Source organism: Ceratotherium simum, chromosome 3, assembly GCF_057802395.1.
Source record: "Ceratotherium simum simum isolate JZ-2026a chromosome 3, ASM5780239v1, whole genome shotgun sequence".
NCBI classification, from domain to species: domain Eukaryota; kingdom Metazoa; phylum Chordata; class Mammalia; order Perissodactyla; family Rhinocerotidae; genus Ceratotherium; species Ceratotherium simum.
Window position 1 is genome coordinate 95142376 of NC_141902.1, and position 17990 is coordinate 95160365.

At 37.1% G+C, this 17990-nt stretch overlaps 1 protein-coding gene across 2 annotated transcripts in view; it reads right to left on the minus strand.

The window, feature by feature from the left end:
- HDGFL3 (HDGF like 3) overlaps positions 1 to 17990 on the minus strand; it is a 78128-nt gene that overhangs the window by 15420 nt on the left and 44718 nt on the right. For both annotated transcript variants that reach the window (XM_004431993.3, XM_087429025.1), the window contains exons 2-4: positions 6984 to 7060; positions 1691 to 1829; positions 1190 to 1348 (exon numbers count right to left, since the gene is read on the minus strand). In XM_004431993.3, coding sequence (XP_004432050.1) covers positions 1190 to 1348; positions 1691 to 1829; positions 6984 to 7060 — 375 coding nt within the window. The remainder of the gene's footprint in view (positions 1 to 1189; positions 1349 to 1690; positions 1830 to 6983; positions 7061 to 17990) is intronic.

Here is a 17990-nt window from a genome sequence, read left to right on the forward strand (position 1 = left end):
TGTTGATAGCCTGATAAACTCTTTATACTTGTTTTTAAAGAGTTTCCTAAATATATCCAGCCACTAAATACCAGAATCTAAATGGAGGTAATTTATCCAAGTATTCAATTGTGTGACAGACCAATCATAGTGAAACAAATCTTTGGTCTTCAAAGATCATTTATGTTGCTTTCAGTTTCTAAAAGGTGAACAATTTTCACAATCTCATAGTTTTTTCAATTGTATTTCTGAATTCCTGTATGAAAAACCTAATTTGTAAATCTAGGATCATGTCACTCTTTTGTTTAAAACCTTCAATAAATTATTGCTAAATTTGGAATAAAATCCAAACTTTTAAACTAAATAATTTAGCCTTTGCCTGACTCTTCCTCTTCATCATGATTCTCCAACCACACCTGCCTTCTTTCAATTCAGGACATGCCAAACCCCTCCCTGCCTCAGAGCTCTGCTGCTCTGCCACACATGGCTCCTCCTCCCACACTTGCCTTTTGGGTCTCAGCATAAACTTTGCCTTTTCAGAAAGGTCTGGTCACTCTATCTAAAGTAGGTACCCTTAGTCTGTCATTCTCTGCTCCCATTCATTTCCTTCATAGTCCGTTCACAATTTATATTTATTATTTGCTTGTTTACTCTGTGTTCCGCCCTCCTCCCCGACCCACTGTATTGTAAGTTATATGACGCTAGGGATGGAGTTGGATTTGCTCACCACTGTAACCAGTACAAATGTCTGACATAGAACAGGTGATCAGAAAATGAGAACTGAACAAATAAAGAGCTAAAGCACATTCTTTAAAGCAGAAAGACAAGAGTATATCTTTATATTTACATGTATAGTACACACACACAGTCCTGAATCGTTCTGAGTGTTCTATATAGCTAAATTCTTCAGAGCTCATCTGGTTGCAGGAGGCATACCTCCTTTTATATCCTTGACTAAAGAATAGTCCTCCTCCAACTGAGAAGGTGGTATTTTCAGGGCCGAATCAGCCCTGAAGAGTCAATAGCCAGTTGCCCTCACATCTAAGGTTATCCGTCTTACTCCCCTCGGCTATATTATTGTCTCTAAAGGCAGAGGCTCCACACAACTAGTATATTTCTATGTGCCCAATGAATGAATTAAAGATAATCTAAAAACTTTTAATGAATATGCCTATAACATTAATAACAATGGGGAAAGTTTCTCAGTAACCTTTGAAGTGTATGACTTTTTCCGTTTTGAGCCTGCTTTTTCATTCTTTCTTTTGCCTTTTCCATCTTCTTCTACTCTATCACCTTCTTCCTCACTGCTTGCATCTGCAGTATTTCCACCTTCTCCCTCAGTTTCTGAAGAGCTCTGTTGCTGAATTGCCTAAGAAATAATAAAATATTAGCTAATTACATTTTTGAAAAAATAGCAAAGAACATAGACTGTGACAAGAATCATTCTATTCTAATTTGAAAGGGTTCAGCTTACTCTTAAGATTTTCAAAATAAGGGCTGTCAACCTCAATTTTCCAGTGACCACTTTACTTGAACCCTCTTGGGTAATAGAATTACATTTACTCCAAAATGCTATTGGACCCAAAAACAATCCTGACTTCAAATGGATGGAGGGTAACTATTAGTAGAAAGGATGTATAAGAAAGATCCAAAAAAAGAGTTAAAACCAAAGAAATGAGATATAGCAAGTGACAATGAAGTAAACCATTACCTGGTATCCAGTAAACTTTACTCCCGGGTTATTTTCTATTTCCCATAATCCTTCATTAAATCCTTTCCGTTTATTTGACTTTCCAAACTTGTCTTTGTATTCCTTATAGGGAAAAAGGTCTTTGGGACCTAGAAATGCACTGCAGAGATACATTAGAAATAGAATTGATACTCTGATCTTCAAATGTAAGATATTTTTAATATCAATATCAACTAAAGTGTCAGAGAATATTTTAGTAAAAAAATTAAAAGTATAAACCCACCTACCACAAGATGTTTTACATATATACTTCAAGGCAGAAAAAATGGTTAGCTGGTTATATAAGCCAGCAACCCTACATTGTGCTACTTTGATTTAATTTTAAATTACAATTTTTTTTTGTTTTGAAATTGATTTTTAGTTATACAAGTAGTTTTAAAGATGTCTACTTTGACCACTTAAATCATCTTAAACTAAGACTTATCTATGCTAATCTTCTATAGGTGAAGCTTTTGTGAGATTTACAGTAAAAATAGAAACACTAGATTACAAAAATGATTTTAACTCCATATACCAAATTAGTATATTTACTCACTATTATTTCCATAAATTAAAAAATTATATTAGTGTTTAATGAGGCACTAAGCAATAAAAAAATTAGAAGTGGCAAACTAGATAGAATCTTATCCAATTTAAACCTTATCCTAAATTAATCAAAACCACGAAAAGAAAATAAGTTAGAATAAATCCTGGGGCTCACTAATAGATTCAAGCATTCAAACCAGAGTTTTCAGCATTATTATCTATGCTGTTAACCTGGTGAATGAGATGGTGGAGGCCCACATCCCAGCTGATATCCATGAAGCTTACATTTCAAACTAAGATTCATTTATTCATTCATTCAACAAATTTGACTGATCATCTATAATGTCTCAGGCACTATTCTAGGTGCTGGGGATTCTGTAGGGAAGAGATGAACATCTCTATCCTCATGGAGTATACATTCTAGGGGGTAGGGGTTTGGACAATAAAAAAGATAAATAAATAAAATACATAGTATTTTTTGCTAGAAAAAATTAAATAAATAAAGCAGAGAAAGGGGATGGCAAGGACTTGGGGTGGATTTTACAATTTTAGATATACAGATCAAGGAAGGCCTCACTGAAGAGGGAATATCTAAGAATTAGAGGAGGTGAAGGAACAACCCATGCACTTCCTTGCGGAAGAGTAGAGCAAACTGAAGGAAGAACAAGTACAAAAAGGCCCTTAGCTGGGAGAATGCCTAGTGTGTTTAAGAAATGAAGAGGCCAGTGTGGCTAGAGCGGAATGAGTGGAGGAAAAGCAGTATGAGAAGAGGTCAGAGAGGTAACAGGGTGGGGGCACAGATTATGCAGGGCGTTGGAGGCCACTATAAAAGCTTTGAGTCAGATGGGAAATCATGAAAGGTTTTGAGAAGTGACAATTTATGTTTCAATGGGATCCTTTGGCTGCTGTGCTGAAAAGAGACTGAAGAAGAGGGTACCAGGGTAGAAGCAGAGAGACTAATTAGGCTATTGAAGTAATGACAGTGATGTGGACAGGGTGTAAGTAGTGCCGTTGGTGAGAAGTGGTTGGATTCTGAATTCATTCTCAAGAAAGAGCCAAGATGATTTGTTGATGGGCTGGATATGGCATGTGAGAAAAAGGGTGGAGTTAAGGATATCTCCGAAGTTTTAGACTTAGAAATTAGAAGAATGGAATTGATACTGAAATGGAAAGATTTTTGAGAGAACAAGGTTTGAGGATGAAAAGCTCAGTTTTGGATGTTAAGTTTGAAATCCTGGTCAGATATCCAAATGAAGATGTCAAGTAGGCAGCTGGAGAGGTGATTCTGGAATTCAGGGGAAAGGTCTGAGCTGGAGATATATATTTGGAAATTATCAGCAGAGATGATATTGAAAGCTTTGAGACTATAGGTTAATAGTTTACTGTTGATCTTTGTAAATTCCATTTCTGACTAGGTCTTAGTACTGATCCTTCACATTGCCTAGCTGATCAAAAACTTCAAATTGATAAAAACACCTGAGGAAGCTTTCTGACCCACCCCCATCACCAAACCTTCCTTGATTGTTCACCTTTAATTGGTCAGTCAGTATGATTCCATCTCAGTGAATCCAGACATAGTTTATTAGGTTACTAGACATTTTAATCAAAAGCATGTCAGCGTCTTGCTCAACAAACTGAACATGAGAAATAAATGGACTTTGGGTATCGTGATTTTACTTTTAGAGAAATTTGTCATGAATTATTATTAGACTGTGGCTTTTGACCTTTTTCCAGACTTTGACTCTATGTATAGGAATTAACTGTGGGCTAAGCTGCCCGAGGTTCACATCACAGCTATTGATGATAACCAGAGCTTGCCTGTACTTTAATCATGCCACAGGCGGCAGGGTTAATGGTTCAATTGGCCATGCTAACTGTTGCCAGAAAGAGGCACTCTGAAGGAACTATTTTAAAACAAGTTCTTACTTTTGATAGACAACCTTGTTTTTCCCTGGATTATAGATAATTCCACAAATCAAATGCCCTCTCAGTTGGTTAAGTTTGCTGCATGTTTTACAAATCTTATTAAAAGGTAGGCCAGAAAATAAAATTGTTCAAAATTACATGCTCTAAGGACGATGGTTTTATTTTTCCTGGCCAAGGCTGCCTTGAAAATTGTCCAGACTAAAACTACTGGGGTTAGTAATTAACTAAGGTTAAGTTATATGGAGCAGAAGAACTTGGGGCTCCATTCACCTATCTGTCTAGGCATTAGAACAGATTCAAAGCCATGTTCTGAGGAAAATTCTAGTCCTGCCTAAGGGTGCTCCTTTGGCTGACCTGCACACAGCTTTCTTGTTAAATTCCTCACCTTTCACATGGTTTTTCCCCCTTTCATTTATTTCATTTAATTAATTTTAATTCATTCAATAGCTGTTTTTTTTAAACACCTACCATGGGCCTGGCACTGTGCTAAGCAACATCCACATGACTCTGCCTTCACGAAGAGGTTGAACATTAGGTACTTGCCAGGGCATATAATCTCAGGTTCAAGGACACCCAGTATCAAGTAAATATTCAGCTGAAACAATGTTATGGCAGGGTTTTTGAAGTTCATTCACCTCTAGATGTTTTAAAATCTACCTCTAGATGATCAAACCAGCAAAAAACTCACATATGGACTGTACTATGCTGCTCTTTGGTAGAACTTCTTTTACTGAATGGAGCCTTGGAATGATGCCATTGACTTATATTAAGGATGCTATAAGAAACAGCTCTGTAAAATCCTTCACAACGTTCACTAGAATGATCTGTTACATTCACCAGCAATACACCAGGTGGCAAGCTCTTTAATGGCATCTCTTTATTTCCAATGCCTTAAAGAATGCCAAAAAATGTTTACTAAGTGAATGAAAGTAACCATATAATGTTAGTAAACAATTGATTGGGTGTATATAGTGGAAATGTGATAATCCTGTTTATTAAATTCTGCCTTGTCCCAGAAATACAACCAGATCACTTGGAAACAGGTCCTAAAAAAAAGCAAAATAATGGCATAGAAATAAAATGGAGGCAGGAACGAGGCAAATACAAAAATATGTATCACAAAGCCCTATGCATTTATTAAAGGTAAAACATTTATTCCTAAGCTTTCTAGCAACCTCTGTAAGGAGGAAAAACATGGTAAGTTGCATAGTCCACAGTGTCTATTAGATTAAAAAAAAAAAAGAAAATAAAACTAACTTCCTAAGAGAAACACAACTATTTTTCATAGGAAGACAAGAAAGAAATATGTCTTAAGGGCCCTCTCCTGGCTAGCTCTCTTTCAAGATGAGAATGAGGAAGATGTCAATGGCAGAGACAGCAGGCTAAGAAAAAGTTCATGCCTGGCTCTACTAACATTCAAATGAACATAAGGAGTGACTCTGAATTTGAAGACCTATAAGATTTTGTGATAGTTTTTAGCTTTTCCCCACATATGCAATTCCTATGCCATTTGTGTACCTGTCGTAATTAACCATATACATTCTTAAGTGTGTCACCATTGCCAGCTGTCCCCTAGTATCCATTATCTTCTTCTTTCTTTTATTAATGGATTACTCCTTCCAGTTTTTCCTCCCATTAGAGTTGCCCAGCTAGAGACTATGTTTCACAGCTTCCCTTACAGCTGGATGTGGCCACATGACCAAGTTTTTGCCACTGGAAAGAATGCAAGTGGCAGTGATGTATGCAACTTCCTTGTCATTTCCTTACAGGGAAGTTACTTGTTCTTCACCTCTTCTCTTTCCCCCTTTCTCTCCACCTGAAAGATGCACAGGTGTTGCTAAGCCAGTTTTTGTTTGTTTGTTTTTTTTTTTTTTTGGTGAGGAAGATCAGCCCTGAGCTAACATCCATGCTAATCCTCCTCATTTTTTGCTGAGGAAGACCGGCTCTGAGCTAACATCTATTGCCAATCCTCCTCCTTTTTTCTCCCCAAAGCCCCAGTAGCCAGTTGTATGTCATAGTTGCACATCCTTCTAGTTGTTGTATGTGACACGCGGCCTCAGCATGGCCAGAGAAGCGGTGCATCGGTGCACGCCAGGGATCCGAACCCGGGCCGCCAACAGCGGAGTGCGCGCCCTTAACCGCTAAGCCACGGGGCCGGCCCGCTTTTGTTTTTTTTTAAATAAGCAGACAAGGGCAACACTCCAGGGAATGGCAGGACAACATGAAGAAGGAACCTGGGTCCCTAGAGCAGAGTAGTCTACCCACCTTCACCTATCTGCCTATCTCTAGATTGTTTCAAAAGGAAGAGAGAAACTTCTATATTATTTGAGATGCTGTATTTTCAGATTCCTTTATTCAACAGTTTAGCCTGTACTCTAACCAACACAACTAGAAAACCTTAAAAAGGTTATATGTTTGCTTCAGGGTCCAACAAATTGAAAGAGCCTAAGAGTATATAACTTTGTTCTGTGAAATATGAATGGAAGAAATTTCCCTAAGGGAAATATATAAGAGCTACAAAAGAAATTACTGGGAGTGGTAAGGGGATCACCCCAGGACTTAAAAGTGTCCTAAAGGAGACTTCTGGGTGATGCCCAACATTTAAACAGAACCAGAAATGACATTCAAAGGCAAAATGAATGAAAAATCTTTACACTAAGAAAAATACATTATTGAGCTTGGTAATTTTATATAATTGATTATGATGATTTTTAAAAGCATATCCATAGATCATCTATAAACAATGTAGTCTAGCAGAGTCAAATTAGAGCTGTTGAAACTTCAAGTTGTTTTGTTGACTTACGTTTCATGGGTGCCAAAAAAGAAGATAGGATACTTGTTTGCTGGAGGCTTCACAGCTCCCTCTGGAAGTTCATCAATCTATTAAGGATAAATTTAGTTATTAAATATTGAGTTAAATCATGTAAAATAGCATAACATGATATAACCATTGTTCTGATAATTTATTGCTAATTTCAAAATAAAATTACTTTAATCAAAATCCCAGTAGTTTTTCTTTTCTTGAACCTTACAAAATGATTCTTAAGGTCATATTTGGCCCATGACATGGAGAGTAACACTGTAAATTGGTTATAACCATATGGTAATACATAATCAGGAGCCAAAACGACTCATTTCCTTCAACTGAATAGAATTACTCCTAGGAATCTGTTCTAGTGAAATAATTAAAAAGAATAACAAAAAAAGAAACAAAAAGATGCACTTTTTGGGGATAATAGTGAATTTTACACACACACACACACACACACACACCCAGAAACATAAGTGTTGCAAGACAGAAGAATTACGGAAAATTAACTCGATGAAATATTATGTAGTCATTAAAAGATATCTCTTGCTTAGACTACTGCAAGCCTCTCTCCCCGCCCAGTTAAGCTAGAATTACCTTTTAAAATGCGCATTTGTTTATTTCACTTCCCTGCTTCAAATCCTACAGCTTCTCACTGCTTACAGCATTCCTAGCTATGCCTCTGAAACCTCCGGAGCTTTTTAAAAATAAAGATACTTCAGCCGGTCCCCAGACCTACCAATTCTTACATACAGCTGAGGTTGAGAACCTCTAATAGGATAAAGTCCAAATCCTCAGAATGTTATACAGTTACTTATACATTACTCCCCAGAATGTTTCAAGATATGGTCCTTGACTCCCAAATCTCCACCTGTAGTCTCAACCTTTCCTTTGAACTCTGGGCATTAAATCACAAACGTCTACAAATGATTTCCATTTACAGGTCCTACAAGCAGCTTAAACTAAAGAAAAGTTTACAAATACGATAAGAGGCAGACTTGTAGTTTAGAGAGCCAGAAAAAAAGGTCTGGTATCCAGTCTCTTGAAATATGCAGGCCTTCTTAACAAACATATGGCAACAGCCTGAAGGTTACTACACCATCACAAGTTCATCTCTGAACTGAACCAATTCGTGTATCACAGAGCAGAGGCTCTGGTGTACTGAGAAAAGATGGCCTTTGAACCTAGAAACTTGTAGTTAAGTCCTGCTTCTGATTTAAATTGTGATATCGAAGGTATCACTTAATTTAATCTCTTGAGACCTTGACTTTCACATGTATAAAATGAGATGGTTGCACTAGGCAACCTTTAGGTTTCCTTTAGTCCTGAAATTTCATAGCTTGTCTAAAACTGAACCAATTTTCTGTGAATTTGTTGTTTCCTATTTTAATTATTGGTATACTGTTACCAAGAAAGAAACGTTAATCTTTTTATTATTTCCTCAAGCTCCATATTCAATTTTTCACCAAATTCTGCCAATTCAGTTCCTGAAATGTCTCTCAAATTGATCACCATTCCCATTACTATATTCGGTTCCCTTATTCAAGTTCTTATGATCTTCTGACAAGGCCATTATAGCAGCCTTTCAAAATATCTCCTTGTCTCCAGGCTTTCCTGTTACCTACTATACGGATTTCTGTGAAAACCTTGTATGGGGCCGGCCCCGTGGCTTAGTGGTTAAGTGCGCATGCTCCACTACCAGCGGCCTGGGTTCGGATCCTGGGCGCGCAACGATGCACCACTTGTCGGGCCATGCTGAGGTGGCGTCTCACACACAGCAACTAGCAGGATGTGCAACTATGACATACAACTGTCTACTGGGGCTTTGGGGAGAAAAAGGGAAAAAAATAAAGGAGGAGGATTAGCAATAGATGTTAGCTCAGGGCCGGTCTTCCTCAGCAAAAAGAGGAGGATTGTCAGAGATGTTAGCCCAGGGCTGATCTTCCTCACAAAAAAAAACCAAAATAAAACCTTGTATGTATTACATTCAATACTATACCACAAAGACAATTTAAAACAAATAATTCCATTTTGAATAAACTCAATATATATTCAATTATATATATATATAATTGTGGTAAAAAAATATAAAAATTAACTATTTTGAATGTACAGTTTAGTGTTAAGAATATTCATACTGTTGTGAAACAGATGTCCAGAAAATGAATATATTTTAAATCAACAAAAAACAGAACTTAAAATGCAAATGAATAAGTTTATGTATGTGGTAGACACTAAATTACTAGTTGACAAAACACCATCACGTTTTTTTTCACTCGTGAGAAAACTGAAAGTGAACATTTAAAAAAATCTTTTAAAACTTTTCTTTCAAACAAAAACACAACTTTTGGTTAAACTCTTCCTTCGCTATAATGTTATATAACTACTACCTACTGCAAAAGTTGGAAAGTGATGGCCCTTGGGCCATTTCTGGCCTGAAGACATGTGTTGTTTGGCTCATACAGTGTTTTTTAAAAACTGAATTAGTTAGCAATGCTTTAAAACTGGAAGACTTACATTAAAATCCAGATTAATAGCTTCTCTGAAAAAAATATTGAAGATAGGGATAAGCAACACTAAGCTTATATTCCCACAAGGCAACAATTAGCTGAAGATGATCAACAGTTGCCACCTTTAGATAAGGTATGAGCTCTCAAGTTCCTTACACTCCCCACTACTCTCCAGATAATGTTGTAAATGCCCGCTTTCCTTATTTACATTGCTTGCCTGGCCCCTCTGAGTGTTTGAGTTCATGCTCCCTGTAATAGATATTGTCAAAGAGAGTAACTGGCCTTATCATCATGCTGGTTCCCTCATAAAGGTGTTAAATAATGTGTTGACATGCACTCATTATATTTTATTGAGAGTCCTATTTTTAACTTTTTTGAAAATTATACTTTGACAATTTTGGAATTATACTAAGTTGTTCAAGTGGACACACCTTCCTGAACCAATTAAAGAGTGCACCTCTCAGGAACTGGGTTTTTTTTTGGCTCCTAGAGTGAATACCAGTGGCAACAGAACTTGATCTTCAGAGTTTTTGTTTTTCTACTGTTTCTGTTTTCCTGACTTTGTATTTTTACTTTTGTTTCTGGTTCTTGGCTATGTTTGGTTATGATTCTGGTTTGCACATAGCCAGTGTTATTCCTCATAACAGGATGATGAAGACCTACTGTTTTTTGGGTGTGACATGGAAAAGAATCTGGCACATTAGTCTTTTGGTTTGTAGAAGACTATGTCTTGCTTCTACTGGAAAGAAGAAAAGCCCTTTGAGATCCAGATCAGTGAGGGCATTTTGTGTTTCCTTTAACCTGTAGCTAAAGTTTTAGACCTGAAGCTACAAGCTCTCTGTGTGTCTATACTTGAGAGAGACTTTACCCCTCCTTGTGTGAGTTTGAAACATTGTCCTATTTCTGGAAAGGGTATTAAAAAATTAGATATAAACTTCTTAAAAGAGCTCTGTTTTTATTGGTTTATACATACTAATAAGACTTACAAAAATCTTATCTAAAGAAACAAAAGAACCTCAGGAAATAAAAAAGTGACTATAGAACACTTTAAATATAGTGTCCTTGTTGTTATTGTTCTTTGTCTTCTCTGTTCACTGCAAAGACACAGAGGGGATAAACTGAGGCTCTACCCCTAGGCGTCTACAACTCTACAGCACCATGGTCTTGGGGCCTGGAGGGAAGCACCCTCATGTTTCCTAGAAAACTTGTCCTTCGAGTTTCATCCCTGGACCTTCACCATCAGTGTCACCTGGGAACTCATCAAAAATGCCAGTTCTCAGTCCAGAATACAGACCAACTGACTCACTTTGGGGGTTAAGCCCCCAAATCAGTGTTTTAAGAAGTCTCCAGCTGATTTTGATATTCATTATAAGACATTTCATCCTCTTGCTGTGGTTCCTGTTGATAGCTTGTCTTTGTTTCTTGTGATTAACCTAAGTCTCCCTAAATCTGCAGGATTTTTGCACTGAGATTGCAAAAATACATCACTGCACATTTGTTTTCCTAATATTTAAAAAAAAATGTATAAAATGTCAAAATTTCTATTTTTATTAAAGGAGTACTATACCATATTAAATATGGTGGCCTTTTAAGAAAAACCCTTGTCAAGGAAACTGTTAGCTCAGACGCATTTTTTTAAATTGAAGTAACATTGCTTTCTAACATTATATAAATTTCAGGTATACATCATTATATATTGATTTCTGTGTAGATCACCTTATGTTCACCACCTAAAGACTAATTACCATCCATCACCATACACATGTGCCCTGTCACCCCTCTCACTCTCCTCTTCCACCCCCCCTTCCCCTCTGGTAACCACCAATCTAATCTCTGTATCTACGAGTTACTTTCTTGTTGTTGTTTTTATATTCTATTTATGCATGAGATCATACAGTATTTGACTTTCTCTGTCTGACTTATTTGACTTCGCATAATACCCTCAAGGTCCATCCATGTGGTCGCAAATGGCAAGATTTCATCTTTTTTTTTATAGCTGAGTAGTATTCCATTGTGTGTGTGTGTGTGTGTGTGTGTGTGTGTGTGTATCACATCTTTATCCATTCATCCCTTGATGGGCATTTAGGTTGTTTCCAAGTCTTGGCTATTGTGAATAATGCTGCAACGAATATAGGGGTGCACATATCTTGATGCATTCATGTTTTCGTGTTCTTTGGATAAATACTCAGTAGTGGAATAGCTGGGTCATATGGTATTTCGATTTTCAATTTTTTAAGAAATCTCCATACTGTTTTCCATAATGGCTGTAATAGTTTGCATTCCCACCAACAGTGTATGAAGGTTCCCTTTTCTCCACATCCCCTCCAACATTCGTTACTTTTTGTCCTGGTAATTATAGCCAATCTAATAGGTGTAAGGTGATATCTCATTGTAGTTTTGATTTGCATTTCCCTGATGATTAGTGACGCTGAACAGCTTTTCATGCACCTGTTGGCCATCTGTATATCTTCTCTGGAAAAACGTCTGTCCATATCCTCTGCCCATTTTTTGATTGGGTTGTTTTTTGTTGTGGTTGAGTTGTATGAGTTCTTTATATATTTTGGAGACTAACCCCTTGTCGGATATATGACTTGCAAATATCTTCTCCCAGTTGGTAGGTTGTCTTTTCGTTTTGTTCATAGTTTCCCTTGCCTTGCAGAAGCTCTTTAGTCTGATGAAGTTCCATTTGTTTCTCTTGCTGGAGTAGATATGGTATTCAAAAAGATACTTCTAAGAGCGATGTCAAAGAGTGTACTGCCTATATTTTCTTCTAGGAGTTTTATGGTTTCACATTTTACCTTCAAGTCTTTAATCCATTTTGAGTTCATTTTTGTGTATGGTGAAAGATCATGGTCTACTTTCACTCTTTTGCATGAGGCTGTCCAGTTTTCCCAACACCATTTATTAAAGAGACTTTCCTTTCTCCATTATATGTTCTTAGCTCCTTTGTCAAAGATTAGCTGTCCATATATATGTGGTTTTATTTCTGGGCTTTCAATTCTGTTCCATTGATCTATGTGTCTGTTTTTGTAGGCAATGTATTCTTTTTTTTTTTTAAATTTATTTTTTCCCCCAAAGCCCCAGTAGATAGCTGCATGTCATAGCTGCACATCCTTCTAGTTGCTGCATGTGGGACGCGGCCTCAGCGAGGCCGGAGAAGTGGTGCGTCGGTGCGCGCCCGGGATCCGAACCCGGGCCGCCAGCAGCGGAGTGCGCACACTCAACCGCTAAGCCACGGAGCCGGCCCGGCAATGTATTCTTAATTTCTCTTTTTCCTACTTCGTTGTTAGTGTATAGAAACGCAACTGATTTTTGTATGCTGATTTTGTATCCTGCAACTTTACTGTATTTATTTATTATTTCTAATAGATTTTGGTGGATTTTTAAGGATTTTCTCTATATAAAGTCATGTCACCTGCAAATAGGGACAGTTTTACTTCTTCCTTTCCAGGTTGGAACCCTTTCATTTCTTTTTCTTGCCTGGCTACTTTGGCTAGGACTTCCAATACTGTTATATAAGAGTGGCAAAAGTGGGCATCCTTGTCTGGTTCCTGTTCTTAGAAGGATAGCTTTCAGTCTTTCTCCAATGAGTATGATGTTAGCTGTGGGTGTGTCATATATGGCCTTTATTATGTTGAGGTACTTTCCTTCTCTACCCATTTTATTGAGAGTTTTTATCATAAATGGATTCTGTATCTTGTTGAATGCTTCCTCTGCATCTATTGAGATGATCCTGTGATTTTTATTCTTCATTTTGTTGATGTAGTGTACCACATTGTTGGATTTGTGGATGTTGACCACCCCTGCATCCCTGGAATAAATCCCACTTGATCATGGTGCATGATCTCTCTTTTTTGTTGTTGATGTTTTAATGGTTTTTAACATTGTGAAATTTTGGGTTGTGCATTTTTGTTTGTCCATCACCATATATATGACTCCCTTCACCCCCTGTGCCCACCCCCTACCCCCACTGCCCCTGGTAACCACAGTACAGTTCTCTCTGTCCGTGTGTTGGTTTATATTCCACATATGAGTGAGATCATACAGTGTTTGTCTTTCTCTTTCCGGCTTATTTCACTTAACATAATACGTTCCAGGCCCATGCATGTTGTTGCAAGTGGGATGATTTTGTCTTTTTTTATGGCTGAGTAGTATTCCATTGTATACATATACCACATTTTCTTAATCCAATCGTCAGTTGAGGGACACTTAGGTTGCTTCCACTTCTTGGCTACAGTGAAAAATGCTGCAATGAACACAGGGGTGCATAAGCCTCTTTGGATTGTTGATTTCAGGTTCGTTGGATAGATTCCCAGTAATGGGATGGCTGGGTCATAGGGCATCTCTATTTTTAAGTTTTTGAGGAATCTCCATACCGTTTTCCATAGAGGCTGCACCAGATTGCATTCCCACCAGCTGCATATGAGGGTTCCTGTTTCTCCACATCCTCTCCAACACTTGTTGTTTTTTGTCTTGGTGATTATAGCCATTCTAACGGGTGTGAGGTGATATCTTAGTGTTGTTTTGATTTGCATTGCCCTGATGATTAGTGATGTGGAACATCTTTACATGTGCCTATTGGCCATCTGTATATCTTCTTTGGAGAAGTGTCTGTTCATTTCCTCTGCCCATTCTTTGATCAGATTGTTTGTTTGTTGTTCAGTTGTGTGAGTTCTTTATATATTATGGAGATCAACCCCTCATCAGATGTATGTTTTGCAAATATTCTCTCCCAGCTGGTGGGTTGTCTGTTCATCTTGATTCTGGTTTCATTTGTCTTATAGAAGCTCTTGAATCTGATAAAGTCCCACTTGTTTATTTTTTCTTTAGTTTCCCTAGTCTGGGTAGGCATGTCACCCGAAAAGATTCCTTTATGACCAACGTCAAATAGTGTGTTGCCTATATTTTCTTCTATGAGTTTTAAATTTTCAAGTCTCACCTTCAGGTCTTTGATCCATTTTGAGTTAATTTTTGTGAATGGCGATAGCAGATGGTCCACTTTCTTTCTTTTGCATGTGGCTGTCCAGTTTTCCCAACACCATTTATTGAAGAGACTTTCCTTTCTCCACTGTATGCTCTTAGCACCTTTGTTGAAAATTAGCTGTCCGCATATGTGGGGTTTTATTTCTGGGCTTTCAATTCTGTTCCATTGATCTGTGTGTCTGTTTTTGTACCAGTACCATGCTGTTTTGATTACTATTACTTTGTACTATCTTTTGAAGTCAGGGATTGTGATGCCTCCTGCTTTGTTCTTTTTTCTTAGGATTGCTTTAGCTATTCGGGGTCTTTTGTTGCCCCGTATAAATTTTAGTATTCTTTTTTCTATTTCTGTGAAGAATGTCATTGGGATTCTGATTGGGATTGCATTGAATCTGTAGATTGCTTTAGGTAATATAGACATTTTAACTATGTTTATTTTTCCAATCCACGTGCATGGGATATCTTTCCATTTCTTTATGTCATCATGGATTTCTTTCAATAATGTCTTGTAGTTCTCATTGTACAGGTCCTTCACCTCCTTGGTAAGATTTATTCCTAGGTATTTTATTCTTTTTGATGCAATTACAAATGGTATTATCTTTTTGAGCTCTCTTTCTGTTAGTTCATTATTAGCATACAGAAATGCAACTGATTTTTGTAGATTGATTATGTACCCTCAACTTTGCTGTAGTTGTTGATTGTTTCTAATAGTTTTCCAACAGGTTCTTTAGGGTTTTCTATATATACAATCATGTCATCTGCAAATAGTGAGAGTTTCACTTTTTCGTTACCTATTTGGATTCCTTCTATTTCTTTTTCTTGCCTAATTGCTCTGGCCAAAACCTCCAGTACTATGTTGAACAAGTGTGGTGAGAGTGGGCAGCCCTGCCTCGTTCCTGTTCTCAGAGGAATGGCTTTCAGTCTTTCCCCGTTGAGTATGATGTTGGCTGTGGGTTTATCATAAATAGCCTTTACTATGTTGAGGTACTTTCCTTCTATTCCCACTTTATTGAGAGTTTTTATCATAAATGGATGTTGTATCTTGTCAAATGCCTTCTCTGCGTCTATTGAGATGACCATGTGGTTTTTCTTCTTTGTTTTGTTGATGTGATGTATCATGTTGATTGATTTGCGGATGTTGAACCATCCCTGCATCCCTAGTATAAATCCCACTTGATCATGATGTATGATCTTTTTAATGTATTGCTGTATTTGGTTTGCCAATATTTTGTTGAGGATGTTTGCATCAATGTTCATCAGCGATATTGGCCTGTAATTTTCTTTCTTTGTATTGTCTTTGTCTGGCTTTGGTATCAGGGTGATGTTGGCCTCATAGAATGATTTAGGAAGTGTTCCATCTTCCTCTATTTTTTGGAATAGTTTGAGAAGGATGGGTATTAAATCTTCTTTGAATATTTGGTAAAATTCACCGGAGAAGCCATCTGGTCCTGGACTTTTATTTTTTCGGAGGTTTTTGATTACTATTTGAATCTCTTTACTTGTGATTGGTCTATTCAGATTCTCCATTTCTTCTTGGTTCAGTTTTTGGAGGTTGTATGAGTCTAAGAATTTATCCATTTCTTCTAGATTGTCCAATTTGTTGGCATTTAATTTCTCATAGTATTCTCTTATAATCCTCTGTATTTCCGTGGTATCCATTGTAATTTCTCCTCTTTCATTTCTAATTTTATTTACTTGAGCCTTTTCTCTTAGGAAGCCTGGCTAAGGGTTTGTCGATTTTGTTTATCTTCTCAAAGAACCAACTCTTTGTTTCATTAATCCTTTCTACTGTTTTTTTGGTCTCAATTTCATTTATTTCTGCTCTGATTTTTATTATTTCTCTCCTTCTGCTGACTTTGGGCTTTGTTTGTTCTTCTTTTTCTAGTTCTGTTAGGTGTAATTTAAGGTTGCCTATTTGGGCTTTTTCTTGTTTCTTAAGGTGGGCTTGTATCGCTATGAGTTTACCGCTCAGGACCGCTTTTGCTGTATCCCATATGGTTTGATATGGCATATTATCATTTTCATTTGTTTCCGGATAGTTTTTGATTTCTCCTTTAATTTCATCAATGATCCATTGGTTGTTCAGTAGCATGTTGTTTAATCTCCACATTTTTGTCACTTTCCCAGTTTTTTTTTCGTGGTTCATTTCCAGTTTCATAGCATTATGGTCTGAAAAGATGCTTGTTATGATTTCAATCTTCTTAAATTTATTGAGGCTTGCTTTGTTTCCCAACATATGGTCTATCCTAGAGAACATTCCATGTGCGCTTGAGAAGAATGTGTAGTCAGCTGTTTTTGGATGGAGTGCTCTGTATATGTCTACCAGGTCCATCTCGTCCAGTTTTTCATTTAAGTCTGCTATTTCTTTATTAGACTTTTTGTCTGGATGATGTATCCATTGATGTAAGTGGGGTGTTAAGATCCCCTACTATTATTGTGTTGTTGTTAATGTCTCCTTTTAGATTTGTTAATAGTTGCTTTATGTACATTGGTGCTCCTATGTTGGGTGCACATATATTTATAAGTGATATGTCTTCTTGGTGGAGTGTCCCTTTTATCATTATATATTTCCCTTCTTTGTCTTTCTTAACCTGTTTTATCTTGAAGTCTACTTTGTCTGATATGAGTATGGCAACACCTGCTTTCTTTTGTTTGCCATTAGCTTGGAGTATTGTCTTCCATCCTTTCACTCTGAGCCTGTGCTTGTCTTTAGTGCTGAGATGTGTTTCCTGAAGGCAGCATATTGTTGGGTCTTGCTTTTTAATCCATCCTGCCACTCTGTATCTTTTGATTGGAGAGTTCAATCCATTTACATTTAGGGTAATTATTGATATATGAGGGCTTAATGTTGCTGTTTTGTCACTTATTTTCTGGTTCTTTTGCGTTTCCTTTGTTTCTTGTCCCATTTGTTTCAGACTGCCAATTCAGTTTGGTTGTTCTGTCTTATGACTCTTCTAGTTTTCTCTTTGTTTATCATATGTGGTTTTGTTTTGATTACTTGTTTAGTGGTTACCTTGAGGTTTGTGTAAAAAACCTTGTGTATGAGATAGTCCATTATCTGATGGCCTCCTATTTCCTTATACTAAATCAGTTCAATCACTTTCCTCTTCCCTTTCTAAGTCGTTCTTGTTATACCTTATTGTATCTTGTGTTGTGGTTGTGTGTTTACAGTGATGAGGTTAAATTTATTTTTGGTGAGTTCCTTCCTTTGATCTTTGATTTTAGTATTTAAGTGGTTGCTAACCTATTCCGGTAAAGATCTACTAGTTTTCTGAGTTTATCTACCTATTTTTCTCCTTGCTCCAAGCTTTGTATTCCCTTTCTCTTCTTTTTTTCAGGCCTGAGGGCCTTCTTGAGTATTTCTTGGAGTGGGGGTCTCGTGGCCATGAACTCCCTTAGCTTTTGTTTATCTGGGAGAGTTACTATTTCTCCATCATATTTGAAGGATATTTTTGCTGGATAAATTATTCTTGGCTGAAAGTTTTTGTCTTTCAGTATTTTGAATATATCA